Raw genomic sequence first — 19,023 nt, forward strand, 5'->3', positions numbered from 1 at the left:
TATTGCTCCAGATTTCAGTATCTGTGTCTTGACTCTGTGAGAGTTTAGTTTCAGTCCAAATAACAATATTCATCTGTGAGCTTTGACAACAACATTTTTGCAACATAACTTTTTTCTTCATCTAAAATCCAAATATGCACATGTAAAAGTATGGAGATCAAGTTCAAGATCCCTGACTATATTTTTGCTTTTTATAAAATCAATTACGGTGCTTGTTTTGCCAATTCTGGCTGAAAACAGGTAACCAATTTCAGCAAGGAAGTTGAACTGGGACCTCTGGACTTGCAAACACTTCACAGGAGATTAGATTATTCTTTGATGATAACTCATTACAGGTGATAGCAAAGGGGCAGTTTGTATATTCCATCCCTCTTGTTCTTCCCATTAATTTCAATGGACAATAAATAGTTATTTTCCTGATCATTCCTCTGCGCACATCTCCAAACTCCATGAAAGCATTGTTCTCAACATCTGACCCACAATGTTGCCTTATTGGTCCCTTATCAGTTGTAAGAATTTTAGCAACCAAATAATCTATTTCCTAAGAGTTTATGATGGTATTATATTGTAGAAGTATTTCTGTTGAAGAAAGTTTGGCTATCAGTGGTGCCAGAATACTGAAACATCAGTTTTACCGCATGAAGGATCTAACAGCAACAATTGTTAATGCACTGTGTGCTAATGCACACAATTGCTGTTCATGCACTGGTTCCTCAGTTTGCAAAAGGAGCTCTAAAACATCAATGCATGCATAAATCTTGTACTTGAGTGGTTAGTGTAAGTTTACAGAACCTAATCAGGAACCTTCTCAACAATATGTGAAGGTGCTCACAAGACAATTATAGTAAACTTTAATGAAGAGTTGGGAGATATGAGGCATCAAATTCAAATGCCAAAGATAGCCACAGATACCTTGCGAGGCACATTCTAACAGATTGGTAGTAACTAATGAATTCTCATTTGAGGAGAGGAACCATGCGCCAAAGAAATTGGTAAAGTCCTTATCTGTCATAGTTGCCTCTGACGACATTTCTGTCTGGAGACATCCTTTAGCATGAAAGGGGAAGACGCTAAGATCAAAAAAGTTGCAGTAAGCAGAAGTGAAACTTCCAAAACAGTCAAAAAGGGAATTAACGCTGGGGCCACCAACACAGGACCTCACTAGCCAACTACAAATATTGAACATTTAGATGTGTATATATTTTTGTGTGGTGATATTCTATTTTCATTTAAATATTTTGTAAATTCTGCCTGAAATAATGTTGCTCCTTCTATCAACCCGAAGGATAGTAAATTATCCAGTGTCGGATTATATGAATGTAAACGTAACTATAGGAATAGTATACAATATTTAGTATAACTTTTGCTGCATTGTTGTATGAGCTTCTGCAGTTTGATGAGGGTTCAATAAAGCACGTTTTGTTGGTAGCTCTATTCTTGCTCCCTGTTTTCAGTAAGGAGTCTACATTCATTATTAGTTTGGATAATATTGCCGTTTAAGGAGTACCTGTAAAGTAATAAAGAACAGGGGTTGCAACAATTAGCCCTGTACGTATAACTTGTGGAAGTTATAACCATAATTGTTATATGGTTATATTATATGGTTATAAGTGTTCCTGAGAGCAAGTAATGTCTTCTGAGAGAGATTCTGAGAGAGGACCCACTACTACAGAGAGATGATCCTCACCTAGAATGGGTACAATGGAGATGTTAAGTTTGGCCTGAATGATAGAGTTGAGAGAAACACATCTATGAAAATAATAGCTTAATTGCATATTATCATGTTTATAGGTAGCTGCTTTACAGTGTCTACAGATAGATGATGGATGGGACTTTCTAAAAAAAAATGAATATGAGTAAAGGATAACTATTTTATTCACCACGCTTTATGACTTTTCAATCATGTTTGGTTGTTAGTTGAATGTTCACCTAATTTAACCTGTTCACCTAATTTAACCAATTACCCGATTGCAAGCATTGTCATCCTTACTAAGATGAGCATTGACATCCTAACCAAATCCCCACCAATGGCCACTTGTCTGGCTGTCAAAACAACAGCAGACCCGGGACAGGTTGGCTGCTCTAAACATTTCTCCTGTCCCTAGCAGACCGTCGCGACCCACCATCTTTCATGTCCGGCGGTGGCATTGGATATTCTGACATTGACAGTGACAGGCCCACAACCAAAGTCCACTTTGCATTGGCTGTACAATATGCCCACAGAGGTACATCAATATTTCCAGAAGTTCCTTCAATGAAGAATGGCTTGTCACTTGGTAAGCAGAATGCAAATGGACACAACAAACCTAGATCTTCCAAAGGTTCAGTATTTCAATTATTAAATCACTAGTCACAGGAGCATTTTAAAATTTCTAACAATCGCTAATTGTCCAGAATGGTTTGTTCTTTGCAGGTGCTGATTAATCTTTAATGCATAGCCAGCACTGCTGTTATTTATAATATCTAAGATGTGGAGTGTTTACTTTCTGTTTGAGAAATATTTTATTTGCATTTCAAATTTTGTGGTTAGGTTTATGTACAAAGCTGGAAGCCATTTTGGGCTTCACTAGTGTTTTGCCAAAGTTACAGCAGGAAACCTCAAAGGGCCCCAGGGAGTTTTTGCAGCAATACCTTCAAAGCATGGTCTACAATTTAGATTGTGGAGCATTGTTGAAACAGCATTTACCATAAATAGAGTGAAATGTGATACTGACGTTTCTGGGTTCTTTTTAATCACATACACATTTCTGATTGTGCAAAGCACCTTTTGGATGATTGAATGGTAAATTAGACTACTTTGTCCAACAAGACTATGACTAAACCCAGGGTAAGTAAGCAGCAACTTCACTAAGAAAATTGCATTCTCTCCTTTAACTGTTCATATACACCACCAGGATAGAGACACGCTAATCAATCATCTCCCCTCCCAACTGACTATCAATCCCATTAGGACCCTGAAGGAGGTTACAGTCACCCTAACCACCAACGACTCCTTCGCCTTCTGATTAGTCAAGGGACTGTTCAGGGTCGGACAATTATCACCATTCCCATCCCAGCAATGCTGTAACCCCCAATGGAAACCGCGATCTCCACAATTAGCTCATTGCAAGCAACATCCCAACTACAGCTACATTACTGAGCACTGATCTCTGATCTGACCCATCACCTCAGGCCACTTGGCTGATTGCCAAACCAGCACCAGGCCCAGGTCAGTTGTCCACACCAACTGTTTCTCCTGCCACCCTCCCAAACACCACTGCCCCAGTCCTAGTTGAGCAGCATTAATGGCCTGAAAATGTGCAATTGACTAAATGGCCTGGACATACACAACGTGCATGTTAGGTAAACAATTGAAATCTCCTGTACAATGAGCCCATGTAAGTGCATCAGAATTTATGTTCATACACTTTAAGAAAAAGCAATTGGCAAAATCTGAAACAAAAAGCATTAATTACTTTTCAAGGGATATCTAGTTTTGCAAATTCTGATATTCCATCACAAAATCAGTTTTGAGGTAACTGCTTTCATCAGGCAAAAACATATGTATAGCCAGACATCACTTCACCTCTGCAGGTTTAGATGGTCATGTAACAAGAGCATCTTAAGTTGAAAACACACTATTCCAAAATTATTATGGGGTGGCACTATGGCACAGCAGGTAGAGTCAAAGTCATAGAGTGATACAGTATGAAAACAGGCCCATCGGCCCAACTTGCCCACACCGGCCAACAATATCCCAGCTACAGTAGTCCCACTTGCCTGCACTTGGTCCATATCCCTCCAAACCTGTCCTATCCATGTACCTTTCAAACAGTTTCTTAAACGATGGGATAGTCCCAGCCTCAACTACCTCCTCTGGCAGCTTGTTCCATACACCCACCACCCTTTGTGTGAAAAGGTTGCCCCTCAGATTCCTATTAAATCTTTTCCCCTTCACCTTGAAGCTATGTCCTCTGATCCTCAATTCCCATACTCTGGGGAAGAGACTCAGTGCATTTACCCGATCTATTCCTTTCATGAATTTGTATACCTAGAGCTGCTGCCTCACAATGCCAGAGACCCAGGTTCGATCCCGACCCCAAACTCTGTCTGTTGTGTTTGAATGTTCTCTCTGTAGGTTATTGACCATTGTAAATGTAGGGATAGGGAGTGGATGATAAAATGGGATAACATAAAACTAGTATGAACGTGATCGATGGTCGGCGTGGACTCAGTGGCCGAAGGGCCTTCAAAGCTGAATTTACTGAGACGATCATCCATTTCCAATCACATTGTTATAAATTCATGTAATGGGGCCAGAATTAGGCCATTTGGCCCATCGATTCTACTCCACCATTCAATCACGTCAGACGTATCTTTCCTTCACAACCCCATTCTCCTGCCTTCTCCCCGTAACCTTTGACACCCTTGCTAATCAATAAGCTCTCAATCTCCACTTTAAAATACCTAATGTCTTGGCCTCCACTGCCATCTGTGGCAATGAAATCCACAGATTCACTACCCTCTGACTAAAGAAACTTCTCCTCATCTAAGTACTCGCCAGGCCCCTGGTCCCAGCAGGGTTCATGTGCTGTCCGTCCCATCAGAATAACTCACTCCTTCCCCAATACTGATGCCAATGTCCTTCGAATTCAAACCCATTCCCCCACACCAATTCTTTAATCATCTCGCCCTACACCAATTTGTTTGTGGCAGGTAGCAATCCAGAGATTATTACCTTGGTGGTTTTGCTTTTTCATATAGTCCCTAGTTGCTCAAATTCCCTCAGCAGAACCTCTCTCCATGTTCTACCTATGCTACAACAACCAAATATTTCCCTCCCACTACAAATTCCTCTGCGGGTCAAACGAGATGTCCCGAACCTTGTTACCAGGCAGGCAATGACAGAGAATCATGTCTATTCCTCTTCTCTCCCTTCTTGAATGGCCCCTGATCCATCATCCACATGATCCATGGCACTAACCAGTCTCATGGTAGGGCTGCTCTTCCTTCCTAGAGCCCTCTCACTCTTCTGCACAGGGAGTAAGAATTTCAGACATGCTAGCCAAGCCCAAGAGCATAGGCTCCTCTAACACTGCTCCTTGGATACCCCTACCTACTTCACTGTAGTCACACCTTCCTTCTTCTGACCACAGACCAAATTGGAAGCAGTTAATCTAACAGGTGTGACTGCCTTCAGAAACGCAGTGTCCAGATAATTTTTCCCCATCCCTGATGCGTCAGTGTTTGGAGCCAGCTGACCAACAAATCTTCCCCTTCCCGCTCCCTTCTGCTTTTTGCAGGGACCATTATGGTTATATGACCGTTACCCATCCACACGTCCCTGTCCCCTTTCACTTACACCTGCAACTGTAGGCGGTACAACTACTTCACAGGGGCAGCTTGTTCCAGTCTGATGTCAGGCTTCTGAATTGTCCTTCCAAAGACAATGGTACTGTCCGATTCACCTCTACCCCACTGAGAACATAGGACTTTGGCAATGGAACTGATGCTCGACAGTCGGTTTTGCCTCCATTGTTACCCCATTAGGTCGCCCTACTATATAGGCCAATATGAGTAAACTTTTATAAAAGTTGAAATGTTAACATTGCATTTGGGAGCAATGGATGCCATATGTTGCTTGCCATGTTACAACGCCAAACATCAGAAGGGGATCGGAGTGCAATATTTAGAGCAGAATAAACATAAATACTTACAGGCATCAGTACTGCAGAAGATCCAGGCATGGTGGAATTTGGAAGGTTGCCAGGCATCGACCCTGGCATGGGCTGCCTTTGTCTGTTTTGTAGATGGAGTAGGGAAGATAGAGATCCTGGAACAGGCCTGTGGAATAAACAAAGGTAGGTATATCAGAAAACTATTTACAATTACAAAGTACAATTGCTTCAATTGTGCATTCCAGAATAGTCAGGAAAGAGTGAGTGGGAAGGGACGGGGTTAATGATTTTAAAAGGAGGGACATTATTTACAATAAATTACACATATGTGTGTGGGCTGTTTTATAGCAGCAGTTATCAAGACCAAATCCCGCCACAAATAAGTAGGAAGTTTAATCGATAGGTGTAGATCAGAATCACGCTGAGAAATTGGGTGTTCGATTTAGCAATTGCACTCCTTCACAAATTTCCGAAAGACTTGAAAACCTGGCAGTGATTGGAGCCAGAAGCCCTACAAGCCTCAGCAAGTACTTTACACCACTCCTTGTTGTTTTCTCACCATCAGTGGTGGTTTTGCTTTCATCTGCCCCGATCATTAATCTCCCTTCTTCAACTTCAGTATTTCTCATCCTCCAGAGTGTAACACACTTCATCCTGTCATTGTAGCATGGTTACATTGATGTTTAGTAAGGCAACTAACAAGAAAAGAGCATCGAACCAAACATTCTTTGTTGATGGCAAACAACATTGAACTGACGGCAGTGGGTGATTCAATTATATTGAAACACATCGTTCTTAAAGAAATATACACACTCATTATGCTACATGGTTTCCCTTCAGAAATGGAACAAACCCATATCAACAATATCCATCAACATATATTAAATTACTTGACCATTTAACTATTTACATCAAGACAAAATTATATATAATAATTACTTACAAAACATACATACACAGTCAATTCAGCAGAAGGAAAATCTACTTATTTTCAATTAATATATTCAATATAAACTAGACATAGCAATTCAACAATTACGTATCTCTGCTCCACTAAGTGACTTCTCCAATGGGTTTTATATACAACAAAGTAGCCACTATCTCACAGTAAATACTGTTTGCTTTACTTACCATTGTGATAAGCATGAGCATTGCTTTCTTTGGTGACTCAAACATTCAACTGCAAATCCATGGGTTTGCAAAAACACCCTTATGTGCGTGTCCCACATAGGCGTTTTTTTGGGCAACTGCCGGCGACTGTCATAATCGTAGCAGGTCGCTGAAAAACTAGCGACTGGACCGCCCCCGCCCCCCCCCCCCCCCCCCCCCCCCAACGATAATGTCTACAACAACCTACCACCTAGTCGACATCAAGCTACGGCAAGCTACCGACAACCGGCGACCATTAGGACATCCACCTATGACCACACCTACGACAAGCTACCTAAAACACCCATGACAAGCTACGACAGGGTAAGATAATTCAGTCGCCGGTACCTGTCGCCAGTTGACGTAGGTGGTCGCCACTGGAATTCACCGAGATCATCACCGGCGGCAACCTACGTCATCCTGGCGACAACCTAAGTAATCCTGGTGACAGCACCTACATCAGGCTATGATCGTTGGCGTCAAGCCCACGGGTGCTGCCAAAAAGTTTTGAACATTTCAAAATCCAGCGGCAATCACAAAATAAGGTACGACTGACTCTTTGGGCGACTGAGGAGACCACACAGGCGACACTCCAGTGACCTTGTGGCGACAGCCTAGTTGCCTGTAGTCGCCTAAAAAAATCGCCTAAGTGGGACAGGGGCATTACAGTTCTCACTTTGTCACAGAAAGTACATTAAAGATCTCTTCAGATTGCACTGGTAGACTGAAGTGCATCTGCACTCACATTACAATGGAGAAAGCCACCTGGTCTCTTTCCCAAAAGTACTTTTTCTCGCCTTCCCAGCTGGTGAAAATGTAGCTGCTTATTTCTCATTCTCCGCAATGTCACCTAGTTAAAGCTGCAGAAGTTAATCTGTGGGGCTGGTGAGGCATTTCTGGAAATGGCTTTGTCAATGGTCATCTTGGTTGGAGCCAGAGTGCCACACAAGTTCCAGCATCTGAAATTTCATTCAGTGTCCAAATGTTCCTCTAATTTACGTTTGTCCTCAAACTGCCAATGGAGAAGACAAGTCGGTGTGGAGTGCAAAGGGGAAATAAAATGGCAAACAATAGAAGATCCAGATGGTCACAGTTGACTGACCATAAGTGATCAGCAAAGCAGTCGCCTAGTCTGTGGTTGGTTCCTTTGTAAAGGAGCTACGTTGATTGCACCAAATGCTATAGCTAGTCTTTGAGGATGTGCAGGCGAATGCCTGAAGGTGTGAATTCCTCGGGACAGCCCCCACTCTCCCACGGCCACCCTCCGCGGGCTGAGGGTCGGGTGGAGCGGAAGTTTGGGACAATGTTCACGCCTTCACAGTGATGTGGTGGACGCGGGGATCTGGACCAATCGCTGACAAGTCCCGCCCCCCGGCAACGTCAAGTCCGTTATTGGGCTTTTCTGTTGAGCGGCAGTCGGTCCTTTGGCCTGTAGGTGACGCCGCCTTTCGGGTAGGTGGCGTTTCGACAGAGCGCGCATTCGGTAAGTTTGCTTTTAGGCGACACAGCTTTTCGGTTCGTTGGCTTTTAGGCGTCCCGCCCTTTCGGTTAGTTTGCATTTAAGTGTCCCATCCTTTCGGTTAGTAGGCATTTCGTCTTCAGACTCTTTCAGGTTCATTGGCGTTTCGGCCTCGTTTCTATTTGGTTCTTTGGCTTCGGCTTCTTTGCTTCGGCCTCTCCTCTGTCGGCGCCACGTCCAGGTACCGTCACACCAATTAATCTGCTCAAAATTGCCTGAATTAATTGAGCAGATATGTGCTACTTGTTGGGGCAGTCACGTCTGATACAAATGCATCAATACATTTTATTTATTTATCCTTGGAATAAAAGAAAGACCAATGTTTATTAGCCATCCCTGTTTCCCCTGCAAAACTAGTGAACAGTTCTTCTTATAGTACTTCTTTAATTTAACTTGGGGAAGTCAGTTTAGAGTTAAAATATGTAGATTTAGAGTTATCTACAGACTACATCAGCAGATTTCATTCTGAAAAGGAAGTTAGTGAACCAGTTAAATGTTCACAAGCTAAGAACCACATGATAACTGTTACTCATACCAGCTTTTTATTCCTCTCAAACTGGTGGAATCTGAACCCTTAATTTCAGGGTGCCAGTCCTGATCTCTGAATTACTGACCCAAAACCGCACATTGCTACTATTTTACCATATGCTTGCAAACTGAAAGCAAGTGTCAATTTCAATGTCTGAAGAGGGTCTGGGTGCCAAAAGTAACATAAACCTTATTTTCTCAATGCATGGCACTGCATAATACAGGGGTTTATGCTAATTCCTCACTTTAGACAGGAGAAGGTCAGCGACTTTAAATGTTAGCTGCAGGGAATGTCACCTCAACCAGTTGTTTTTGCAGCCAACACCTTTTTACGGTGGCAAATATCATAGTCACCAAGTGTCCCAGCAAGGAGTACAGAAATCTGCTCCCATGGCGCATGCGAGAACCTGATTAAAAAATTACAGTTGTCACGTGATTTTCTTCAGAATATGGAAACCCAGATGCGGAAGAAAGATTTTAGATGATTTCCGAGCCGTCCCTGTGAGCTAGAAGCAGAAGTAGTACTCTGTGACCCACCTTTTCCATAGGTATCTGAAAGGAGCCAGAGACCAACAGTTCTGGTGGCCAAACTTTTCTGCCACTTTCCAGTTACAATTGCTGGAATCTTCCATATCCCAATCATTAGGCTCTGTCGTGTGAATGGTTTTGAGAGTGCCTGGCTATGGTATTCCTAACTAACTTGGCTTATTGCAAAGTGAGAGTCAAGCCACAAAGAATAAACAAGTTCCTGTGTTGAAATCATCAGGACATGCATGTCCATTAGACAATGATTCTTTAGCCACTTCCATTAATTTCCATAAATATATGGATCCCATAACTTTTCCCCAAAGCAGCATTTTCATTATAAATTCAGAACCCTTCTGCCAACTAAGCAGAGTTTCTATGCACTATGGATACATAGTTTCGAAAGTCTTGATACCATGCTGAATGTTCCTTCTCCACTCTGAGCAGTCATAGGCCAGAGATTCCGAGAAGTCGGTGGGGCTGTTATATTTCTTCAAGAAAGCTTGGAGGAAATCCTTTCCCTTTGCCTGCCTGGTAATCTCTTCCCATGACCGAGCTCACAATGGTCTAATTCAAGAGTCTGATGTCAGGCATCAAAACACTGTGGCCTGCCAATGCAGTCAACTGAGTGCAATGAGAACCTGAGTGGTAGAGATCTTGGCCTTGGAGAGAGCAATGACTCTTCCAGCCCTTGCATTAACCATGTGTTCAAGAAGGAACTGCAGATGCTGGAAAATCGAAGGTACACAAAAATGCTGGAGAAACTCAGCGGGTGCAGCAGCATCTATGGAGCGAAGGAAATAGGTAACGTTTCGGGCCGAAACCCTTCTTCTGAATACCTTGCATTAACCATCTTTGCAGAGGCTTGAATTGTGGTGAAGCATTTTTCTGTACAGTTCAAGCCATGCTTAGTGGGATCATTATTCAATCTCCGCTGTCCTGATAATGTTCCTTGAAGAAGTCAAGAAGGTCGAATTTTTAAGCATGAATGTATCATATTCACATATTTGAGGGGGTTAATTGTAGGAGTTCATCACACTCAAGCAAAGGGGGAAAGTACCGACTGGTGATTGTGGATGCAGGATCTCATACGACAGGTGAAAAATCCACCCTACCGCACATTCCAGTGAAGTACAAAGTCTGAAGAAGGGTCCCAACCTGAAACGTTGCTTATCCATTCCCTCCACAGATTCTGCGAAACACGCTCAGTTACGCCAGATGTTTGTGTTTGCCTAACATTCCAGTATCAACAGTTACATGTATGCACAAATATCCAGGGCTGGAGGAATTTGTACACTTCTCAGTTAGATCCTCATATTCCCTGTCCTGCTGCAAATTCCATGTGGAAAGGGTTAATGCCTTACAGACATAACATCCTTAAATGTAGTCTGTAGTCCTAGTCTGCATTGTTCCATTGTCTGCCATTTCTGCCCCTGCTCCACAATAATGCATTCAATAATATGTTGCACCTAATCTTGGTAGGAATGGATGATAAGTTGCAGTCATGTCACAATCTCAGAAACAGGCAACAAATTAAGTCCAGATTTTCACGGGTGGAATGGTAATAAAAGAAAGCCAAAATTCCAGTTGTAGTATTTATTACTGAGTCTCTCTGCAACCTAGATCTATCCCTCAGCTCCGTCTGCGTTAGCGGATCATGGCAACAGCTACACCTTATAGTTCCCACCCTAAATTACACAAAGTGCAATTGTGAAAGCTAACAACTCAGAGCTGGTCTTTGCTGCAGTAATGAAGGTAAATGCTGTAGCTAGACACAAAAAGCTGGGGTAACTCAGTGGGACAGGCAGCATCTCTGGAGGCAAGGAATGGGTGACGTTTCGGGTTGAGAACCTTCTTCAGATTGTCTGAATGCTGTAGTCTCTTTTCTAAGTTCAGTGCCTGTTGTACCTGGCCATTCTTTTTCATCTGCTTTTTCACCCCTCTCAACTATTTGTTTTCAAAGGTCAAAAACTTTATTTGCCATTTGTGCTTACACACATAGGAACTCTTGTGCGGTTGTTCAGAGAGTCAAGTCAAGTCAAATTAAAAAGACACACAGAAAGACACACAATCTATAAAAACATATACTTCTCTAGAAATAAAAAAAGAAAGTGCCTAAAACCCTATATAAAGGGGAAAGTGAGAGCAGTGTAACTTGCACAAACCCTATATAAAAGTGTCGACTGCATTGTAAATTGCACAGGCCCAGGAGACAATACAATATGATATAATATGATATGCTATGAGGCAGGTCAGGACATCAGTTCATTTTGTTTTGGCCAAGAGTCTCACTGTGGCAGGGAAGAAGCTCTTAAAAAAGCGTGTTCTGTTTGTGGCGATGCTGTCCGCTCGTCTGTGCCTGAGGTTGTATGTGCAGTTTTTGTGTTTGAGCAGGGAGTGAGCTGGATGTAGTGTGTCTCTGATGATTCTCTCTGCTCTTTTTTGACAGCGCTGTGTGTAGATGGTGTCCATGGAGGGGAGTTCCGTTCTGATAATCCTCTCTGCAGTCTTTATGACTCTTTGCAGAGCCTTCCTCTCTGTCTGTGTGGTGTTTCCACACCACACCGTGATGCCTGTGGTGAGGATGCTCTCTACCAGTCCTTTGTAGACCTGGGTGAGAGGGCGACAGTGCAGACCAGCTTTTCTGAGCAGCCTGATGAAGTACAGTCTCTGCTGGGCTTTTTTCACTGTGGCTGCAGTGTTCAAAGTCCAGTTCAGATCTGATGTTACTTGTAATCCCAGGTATCTGTAACTGTCAGCCCTCTCCACCACAGTCCCCTTGATGATGAGGGGCTGCAGGGGGGGTGGATTTTTTTCTGAAGTCCATTATTATTTCTCTTGTCTTGTCTGTGTTGAGGCTTAGGTCGTTCACCTCACCATAGGCAAGAATGTCGTTCACCAGACTCCTGTAGCCCGACTCGTCCCCCCCCCCTTGATGAGGCCCAGGATGGTGGTATCATCCGCATACTTAATAATGATGGTGTTTTCCTGGGTGGAGACACAGTCGTGTGTGTACAGGGTGAAAAGTTTGGGACTGAGACAGCAGCCTTGTGGTGATCCTGTGCTGACGGTGAGCTCTGCTGACACCCTCCTTCCCATCCTCACCACCTGTGGTCTTTCAGTCAGGAAATCCAAGATCCAGTTGCAGGTGGGAGTCGGGACGCCGAGGTCTGTCAGCTTCTCAGTCAGCCTGCCCGGGCGAATGGTGTTAAAGGCCGAGCTGTAATCCAGGAACAGCGTTCTGACGTATGCTCCTCTGCTGTCCAGGTGTTGCAGGATATGGTGTAAAGCAATGCCCACTGCGTCGTCCACTGAGCGGTTGGGGCGGTAGGCGAACTGGAGGGGGTCGATCGTGCCCGGGACCATGTGAGTGATATGTGTGAGAACCAGTTTTTCTAGACACTTCATGGCAACTGGCGTGAGTGCCACTGGCCTGAAGTCATTCAGGGTGGATGGGTTTGGTTTTTTTGGAAATGGTACAATGGTGGAAAATTTAAAAATACGGGGGACCACTGCTTGGTTTAAAGACAGATTGAAGATGTCTACATACACTCCAGTGAGTTGTTCTGCACAGGCCTTCAGAACTTTAGGAGGGATGCCATCTGGTCCCACAGCCTTGTGGGGGTTCACCTGCCTCAGAGCTTTCAGGACCTGTGTGGGTGTCACCTGAAAAACAGTGCCCGTGGGGTTGCAGGGGGCTTTTGAGGGGGTGTCTGTGTTCAGTCTGTCAAACCTGGTGTAGAAGGTATTAAGGCTGTCTGGGAGGGTGACATCCTGGGGGTCTGTGGTTGGTACTGTTTTCTTGTAGTTTGTGACTGCTTGGATTCCCTGCCACATACTGCGTGTGTTGTTACTTAGGTAAAAGCTTTCAAGTTTTTGGGAATAAGCCCTCTTCGCAGCTCTGATGGACTTCTGTAGCTCGTACTGGGCTTTCTTGTACTCCCTTTGATCTCCTGACTTAAAAGCTTCCTGCCTTTTCCTGATCTTCTGTTTTATGTTTCCATTGAACCAAGGTTTCTGGTTTGGAAACACACGCACAGTTCTGGGAGGGGCACATATAGATGTGCACCAGCTGATGTAGTCACTCACAGCCTCTGTGTATTCATGAATGTCATCTGTGGCCACCTTAAAGATGTTCCAGTCTGTAGCCTCTAAACATCCCTGCAGGCTAGCCTGTGCACTGTCCGTCCAGGTGTTAACAGTTCTGACTGTGACTGGCTGTGCCTTAAGCCTCTTGGTGTAGGTGGGCTTGAGCCGAATTGCCAGGTGGTCAGACTTGCCGAAGTGGGGTATTGGTTCAGCTATAAAAGCATTTCTGATATTACTGTAGCAGTGGTCCAGTGTCTTATTTCCTCTAGTTGGGAAAGTCACAAACTGATACAGTTTTGGTATGTTTTTCTTGAGGTTGCAATGATTAAAGTCTCCCAGAATAATAAAAGCAGCATCAGGATATTTGTTTTCATGCTCATTGATCATGTTGTGTAGCTCCCTGAGTGCAGCCTCTTCTTTGGCGGAAGGGGGAATATACACGACACTCACAATAATACATTGCAGTTCTCTGGGTAGATAAAACGGCCGTAGCTTCACAGTTAGATACTCCACATTCTCAGAGCAAGATTTAGAAATAAGCTTACAGTCGGTACACCAGGTTTGTTTGACGAGGACGGCCGTTCCTCCGCCGCGGGTCTTGCCGCTGTCCGCTGCGCTCCGGTCCCCCCTGAAGGCCGTGTAGCCATCTGGTGTTATCGCCTCGTCGGGTGTCCTTTCCCCCAGCCATGTTTCACAGAAGCACAGCATGGAGCAGTCCTGTAAGTCCCTCTGCGTGGAGATCCGAGCATGGAGCTCATCCATCTTATTTACCAGAGACTGGACGTTAGCAAACAGTATGACCGGGAGGGCTAACCTTCCTTTTGTTATTAGTTTTGTGTTTTGCTAACGTATATATGCTTCAAAGTTTACGTTCTTTTTACAAGACACAGCAGCCCAGTTCAATGCATAGTTACAGCATTTTCCCAGTTGTTAGTCCCTTAATTTTCTTACTATATTACAGGTATTACAGAGCAGAAGACAACCAAGTATTGTTTTACCAGCACTTTGCTAGAACAATCCAAAACTCGTCCTCGCCTCCTTTTTTCACATTCTCCAATACTCCTTTACACTTATGAATTCCCATCGTGGCTCTCTAGGATGTGAGTTCCTCTTGCTTGCTATGTCTCTGTTTCTCTATTGGGATGGATGGACTCATGGTCCACAGTGTTAAACCGTGATGTTTGGTCATGGCTGTTAAATTTAGCCTTAAAAGGTAATAACCCAGTAAGACATTGTCCAAGTTCAATGGGCAATGGAGAATGAAGGACAAAGTTGTGGTTGATGTACGTCTCAATTTTACAGTTATTACCTTTTTAAACCAGGTTCTCTGATCAGGGTGTGTGTTAACTGAGGCTTCAGAATACAAAAGCAAAAAAATCTTGTTTTAATATTGCATCTTTCACAGCTTCAGGACATTAATTGTGAAGCCAATTAATTACTTTTGGAGTGCTGCTGACGTTTTAATGCAGGAAATGCTGCAACCAATCTGTGCAGCTTCAACAAACGCAAAGTGATGATGACCAGATAATCTGTTGTAGTTATGTTGGTTTTAAGGATATTGGCCAGAATATCGTGGCAATCATTCCTGTTCATCTTTAAAACAACATACGGATACTTTACATTCACCTATGAGAATAGTTGGGCTCTGACTTAATATTCCATCCAATTAACGATAACTCAACAATATAACTCTCCCTCAATACTACACTGGAGTGTCAACCTAGACTTGCATATTTGACTCCTGGAGAGTGTCTTGAATACACAACCTTCTGGCTCAGAATATAACTCAATAACCATCTTTAATAAATGAAAACCAGGATTGAGACACTGGAGACTGCAGATCAGATTCAGATTCAGATTCAACTTTAATTGTCATTGTCAGTGTACAATACAGAGACAACGAAATGCAGTTAGCATGGAATCTGGAGCAATGATCAATCTGCTGGAGTAACTCAGTGGGATGAGCTGCATCTTTGGGGGTAAATGGACAGTCAGTTTCGGGTCAAGAACCTTTATCTGAATGCCGACTTCCCTCCACAGATCGTCCATTTCCCTCCACAGATCGAGCTTGACCCACTAAGTTCCTTCAGCACATTGTTTGCAGAACCAGAACTGACAGTGATTCAATCTCATCCACTTTAATTTCATTTGTGTTGCTTGTATTTAGAAACATAGACATAGAAACATAGAAAATAGGTGCAGGAGTAGGCCATTTGGCCCTTCGAGCCTGCACCGCCATTCAATATGATCATGGCTGATCATCCAACTCAGTATCCTGTACCTGCCTTCTCTCCATACCCCCTGATCCCTTTAGCCACAAGGGCCACATCTAACTCCCTCTTAAATATAGCCAATGAACTGGCCTCAACTACCTTCTGTGGCAGAGAATTCCAGAGATTCACCACTCTCTGTGTGAAAAATGTTTTCCTCATCTCGGTCCTAAAAGATTTCCCCCTTATCCTTAAACTGTGACCCCTGGTTCTGGACTTCCCCAACATCGGGAACAATCTTCCTGTATCTAGCCTATCCAACCCCTTAAGAATTTTGATGCTTCTTGCGATAAACTTATGTATTCCACTAAAAATCAGGCAACAGTTGCATTTCACAAAACCACACTGCACTCCTTCCCCTGATTCAAGAGTTTAGGGATCAGAGCAACTTTCTTGAAAAAAGTGTATAAAACATGTACCTCTAATTATCCATGCTACCTCGAAGTTTGGTGTGCTTTGAAAAATTACTAGAGAGACATATTAATTCCCTCATCTATTTTTTTAATGATACTCTAATGAAACTGGCCAAGGTATTTGTTTGGTTTTGATCCAACCATTCTATCCATCACAATGCTTCTACTGACTTTGTAGCTATTTCACCACCTGTATTTTCTCAGTTTCTGCCTGGAAACACCTGAAACAAAAATTAATTTGGCAAAGGTACTATGTTCTTAACCTCCACAACCGATTAACCCAAATCTGTTTTAATAGACCATTCCTCTTAAATGCTCTCTGGCCTGGATTTTTGACCATGGCTCCTACTGCCCATCCACAAGAAATTTGACTGAGTAACCCTGGAATAGCAGTAAATATCCTCAAAATAGAAGTCTTGAAAGATGCACATTTAATATCTTGTGCATTCTTTTCAGGATGTCACATAGACTCCTTTGCAGTTCATTTTAAACTGTGAAGATTACAGTTTAAAACTAATTATTTGAAGGCAATATTTCTTGAAGAAATTCCTTTGAGGTAAGAGGTTTAATTGCCATTCTATTAAGCAATATGTCCAGCAACACATTGTTAGAGGAGTCAAAAGAATTGTATTTCTAAAGGTACTAATTCACAATGATCACAAAAGGATTAAGGTCACCGAGTGAAAAATTGAATACTGAAACAGTATTGTTACTTTCATTCATTCTTCTTTTCTCCTACTGCCCAAGCAGATTGACAGAAACTGATACTATCTTTTTAATTATGTAGAATACTGACAGTGTCCCAATCGTTCTTGCAACTGTTGGACTTAATGAACCCTTTGTCATGTAACCCATGTTGTTACAGATGTAACCAGAACTCTTTACAAGACCAATAAAACTTGTTGTCTGTCTTACTTTAGGTTTTCTCTTATTAAATTTCCATCGATTTAAAAGCAGGCACACAAAACCATACATAAAACTGAATTAAAAAGAGTAGATTTTAAACCTTAGCTGGCTCAGTTGAGATCTAATTAGATTTGATGGCACTCATAATCAACAAAAAACAAATGTATCTTAATGTTGAACAAACTAACTGCAATCCAAATTTGAACCTAAATTATATCTTCTTTATTTACATTTTTTAAATATGAAGCCACATTAAATCTTCAGTTTGAACCTTCATTATCGCCTTCAAAGAAATCAGCTTGTATGTAAGAATAATTTGCCCATTTTATATTTTTATCATACTTATTTTGTCAAATGGATTATTGTGCCACGTTACAATTTTGCACTATCACTGAACAAATTCCTGAACAGTCTGTCATTGAATAGTCTGACAAACTAAACCACATCATCTCTTTCTGACAATCAAGCTCTTTGACACCTCTACCGAGACATGTTAAATGACGCTTTTGGCTGACAGAAATTTCCCCTTAAAGAATTCACAAATCATGTCCAAAATTTGAGATGTGGAATAAAATTCATTCTCACAGCAGTCATGTGCGAAATAGTCAATAATAAACAAAATGTATTTATTTCAACTCGTGTTTTTTGATCCATGTGCAGATGGCGCAGCTTTGCCTAATGCAAGTCGTGATGTAAACCTTTTTTTAGGAGTGAAATCCCACCCTATAACACAGAGGAAACCTGCATAATATTATGAGAGGAATAGATAGTGTAGATACTCAACCTCTTTTTCCCATGGTAAGAGTGTCAAAAAGAAAAGGAGTAAGTTGCAAAGAAGGAATTGGTCGATATCAAGAGGAGGTTGTAGAATCAAATACAATAATTATGTTTAAGAGGCACTTTAATAGGCAAGGTATAAAAGTATGGAAGTGTGAAAACACACACCTCCAGATTCAGGGAAAGTTTCTTCCCAGATGTTATCATCCTACCACAATTAAAGAGCAGTCCTGAACTGCTATCCACCTAATTGGGGACATTCGGACTATCTTTGGCTGGACATTACTGGCTTTACCTTGCACTAAACATTATTCCCTTATCTTGTATCTGTACACTGTGAATGACTCGAATGTAATCATGTATTGTCTTTCCGCTGGCTAGTTAGCATGCAACAAAAGCTTTTCTCTGTACCTCAGTACACGTGACAATAAACTAAACTGAACTGAAATGCTCCTATTGAGGGCAAATGGGATTAGTGTACATGGGCCAAAAGGTCGGCATGGAAGTGGTTGGTTGTTGGGCCCATTTCTGAGCTGTACAACTCTGATTCAATGACTCCATGACGATTAAATCATTTGATTCCTTTCTACTTTCCAGAGTAAGGGCGGCACAGTAGCGCAACGATAGAGTTGCTCCCTTACAGTGCAGAGACCCGAGTTCACACCCATCTACAGATTCAATCTAGGGGAGTTAAAGGGGATGGGGAGAAACAAGGAACTGCACGCTAGTTTACACAAAAAGACAAAAAGCGCTGGAGTAACTCAGGATTGCTGGAGTACCGGGGCGACATGGTGGCGCAGCGGTAGAGTTGCTGACTTACAGCACCACAGACCCAGGTTCGATCCTGATTAAAGGTGCTGACTGTATGGAGTTTGTATGTTCTCCCTACGACTGTGGGTTGTCTCCGGGTGCTCCTGTTTCCTCCCACATTCCAAAAACGTGCAAATTTGTAGGTTAATTGGCTTCTGTAAATTGTGTACATTCTTTAAATTGTCCCTAGTGTGTAGGATAGAACTAGTGCACTGGGGATCATTGTTCACTGAGGTTTTGGTGAGCTGAGGGGGCTGTTTCAATACTATACCTCTAAACTAAATTTAGAATAAAGAAGATGGGCTGGATTTTTAGATTTTCAGTAGACTCTACTTCCTGAGAAGATTACGGAGAGTCGGTTTGTCAAGGAGGACTCTCTC

General features: G+C 42.5%; 1 protein-coding gene across 5 annotated transcripts in view; it reads right to left on the minus strand.

Annotated features, from left to right (window-relative positions):
- The window catches only part of creb5 (cAMP responsive element binding protein 5), a 300,756-nt gene that overhangs the window by 102,013 nt on the left and 179,720 nt on the right, over nt 1–19,023 (minus strand). For all 5 annotated transcript variants that reach the window (XR_004416368.1, XM_033047442.1, XM_033047444.1 and 2 more), the window contains one exon: nt 5,697–5,823. Coding sequence is in view for 4 of the 5 variants with exons in the window: in XM_033047442.1 (XP_032903333.1) it covers nt 5,697–5,823 (127 nt within the window). In the remaining variant the exon portion in view is untranslated. The remainder of the gene's footprint in view (nt 1–5,696; nt 5,824–19,023) is intronic.

Source organism: Amblyraja radiata, chromosome 2, assembly GCF_010909765.2.
Source record: "Amblyraja radiata isolate CabotCenter1 chromosome 2, sAmbRad1.1.pri, whole genome shotgun sequence".
Taxonomy (NCBI): Eukaryota; Metazoa; Chordata; class Chondrichthyes; order Rajiformes; family Rajidae; genus Amblyraja; species Amblyraja radiata.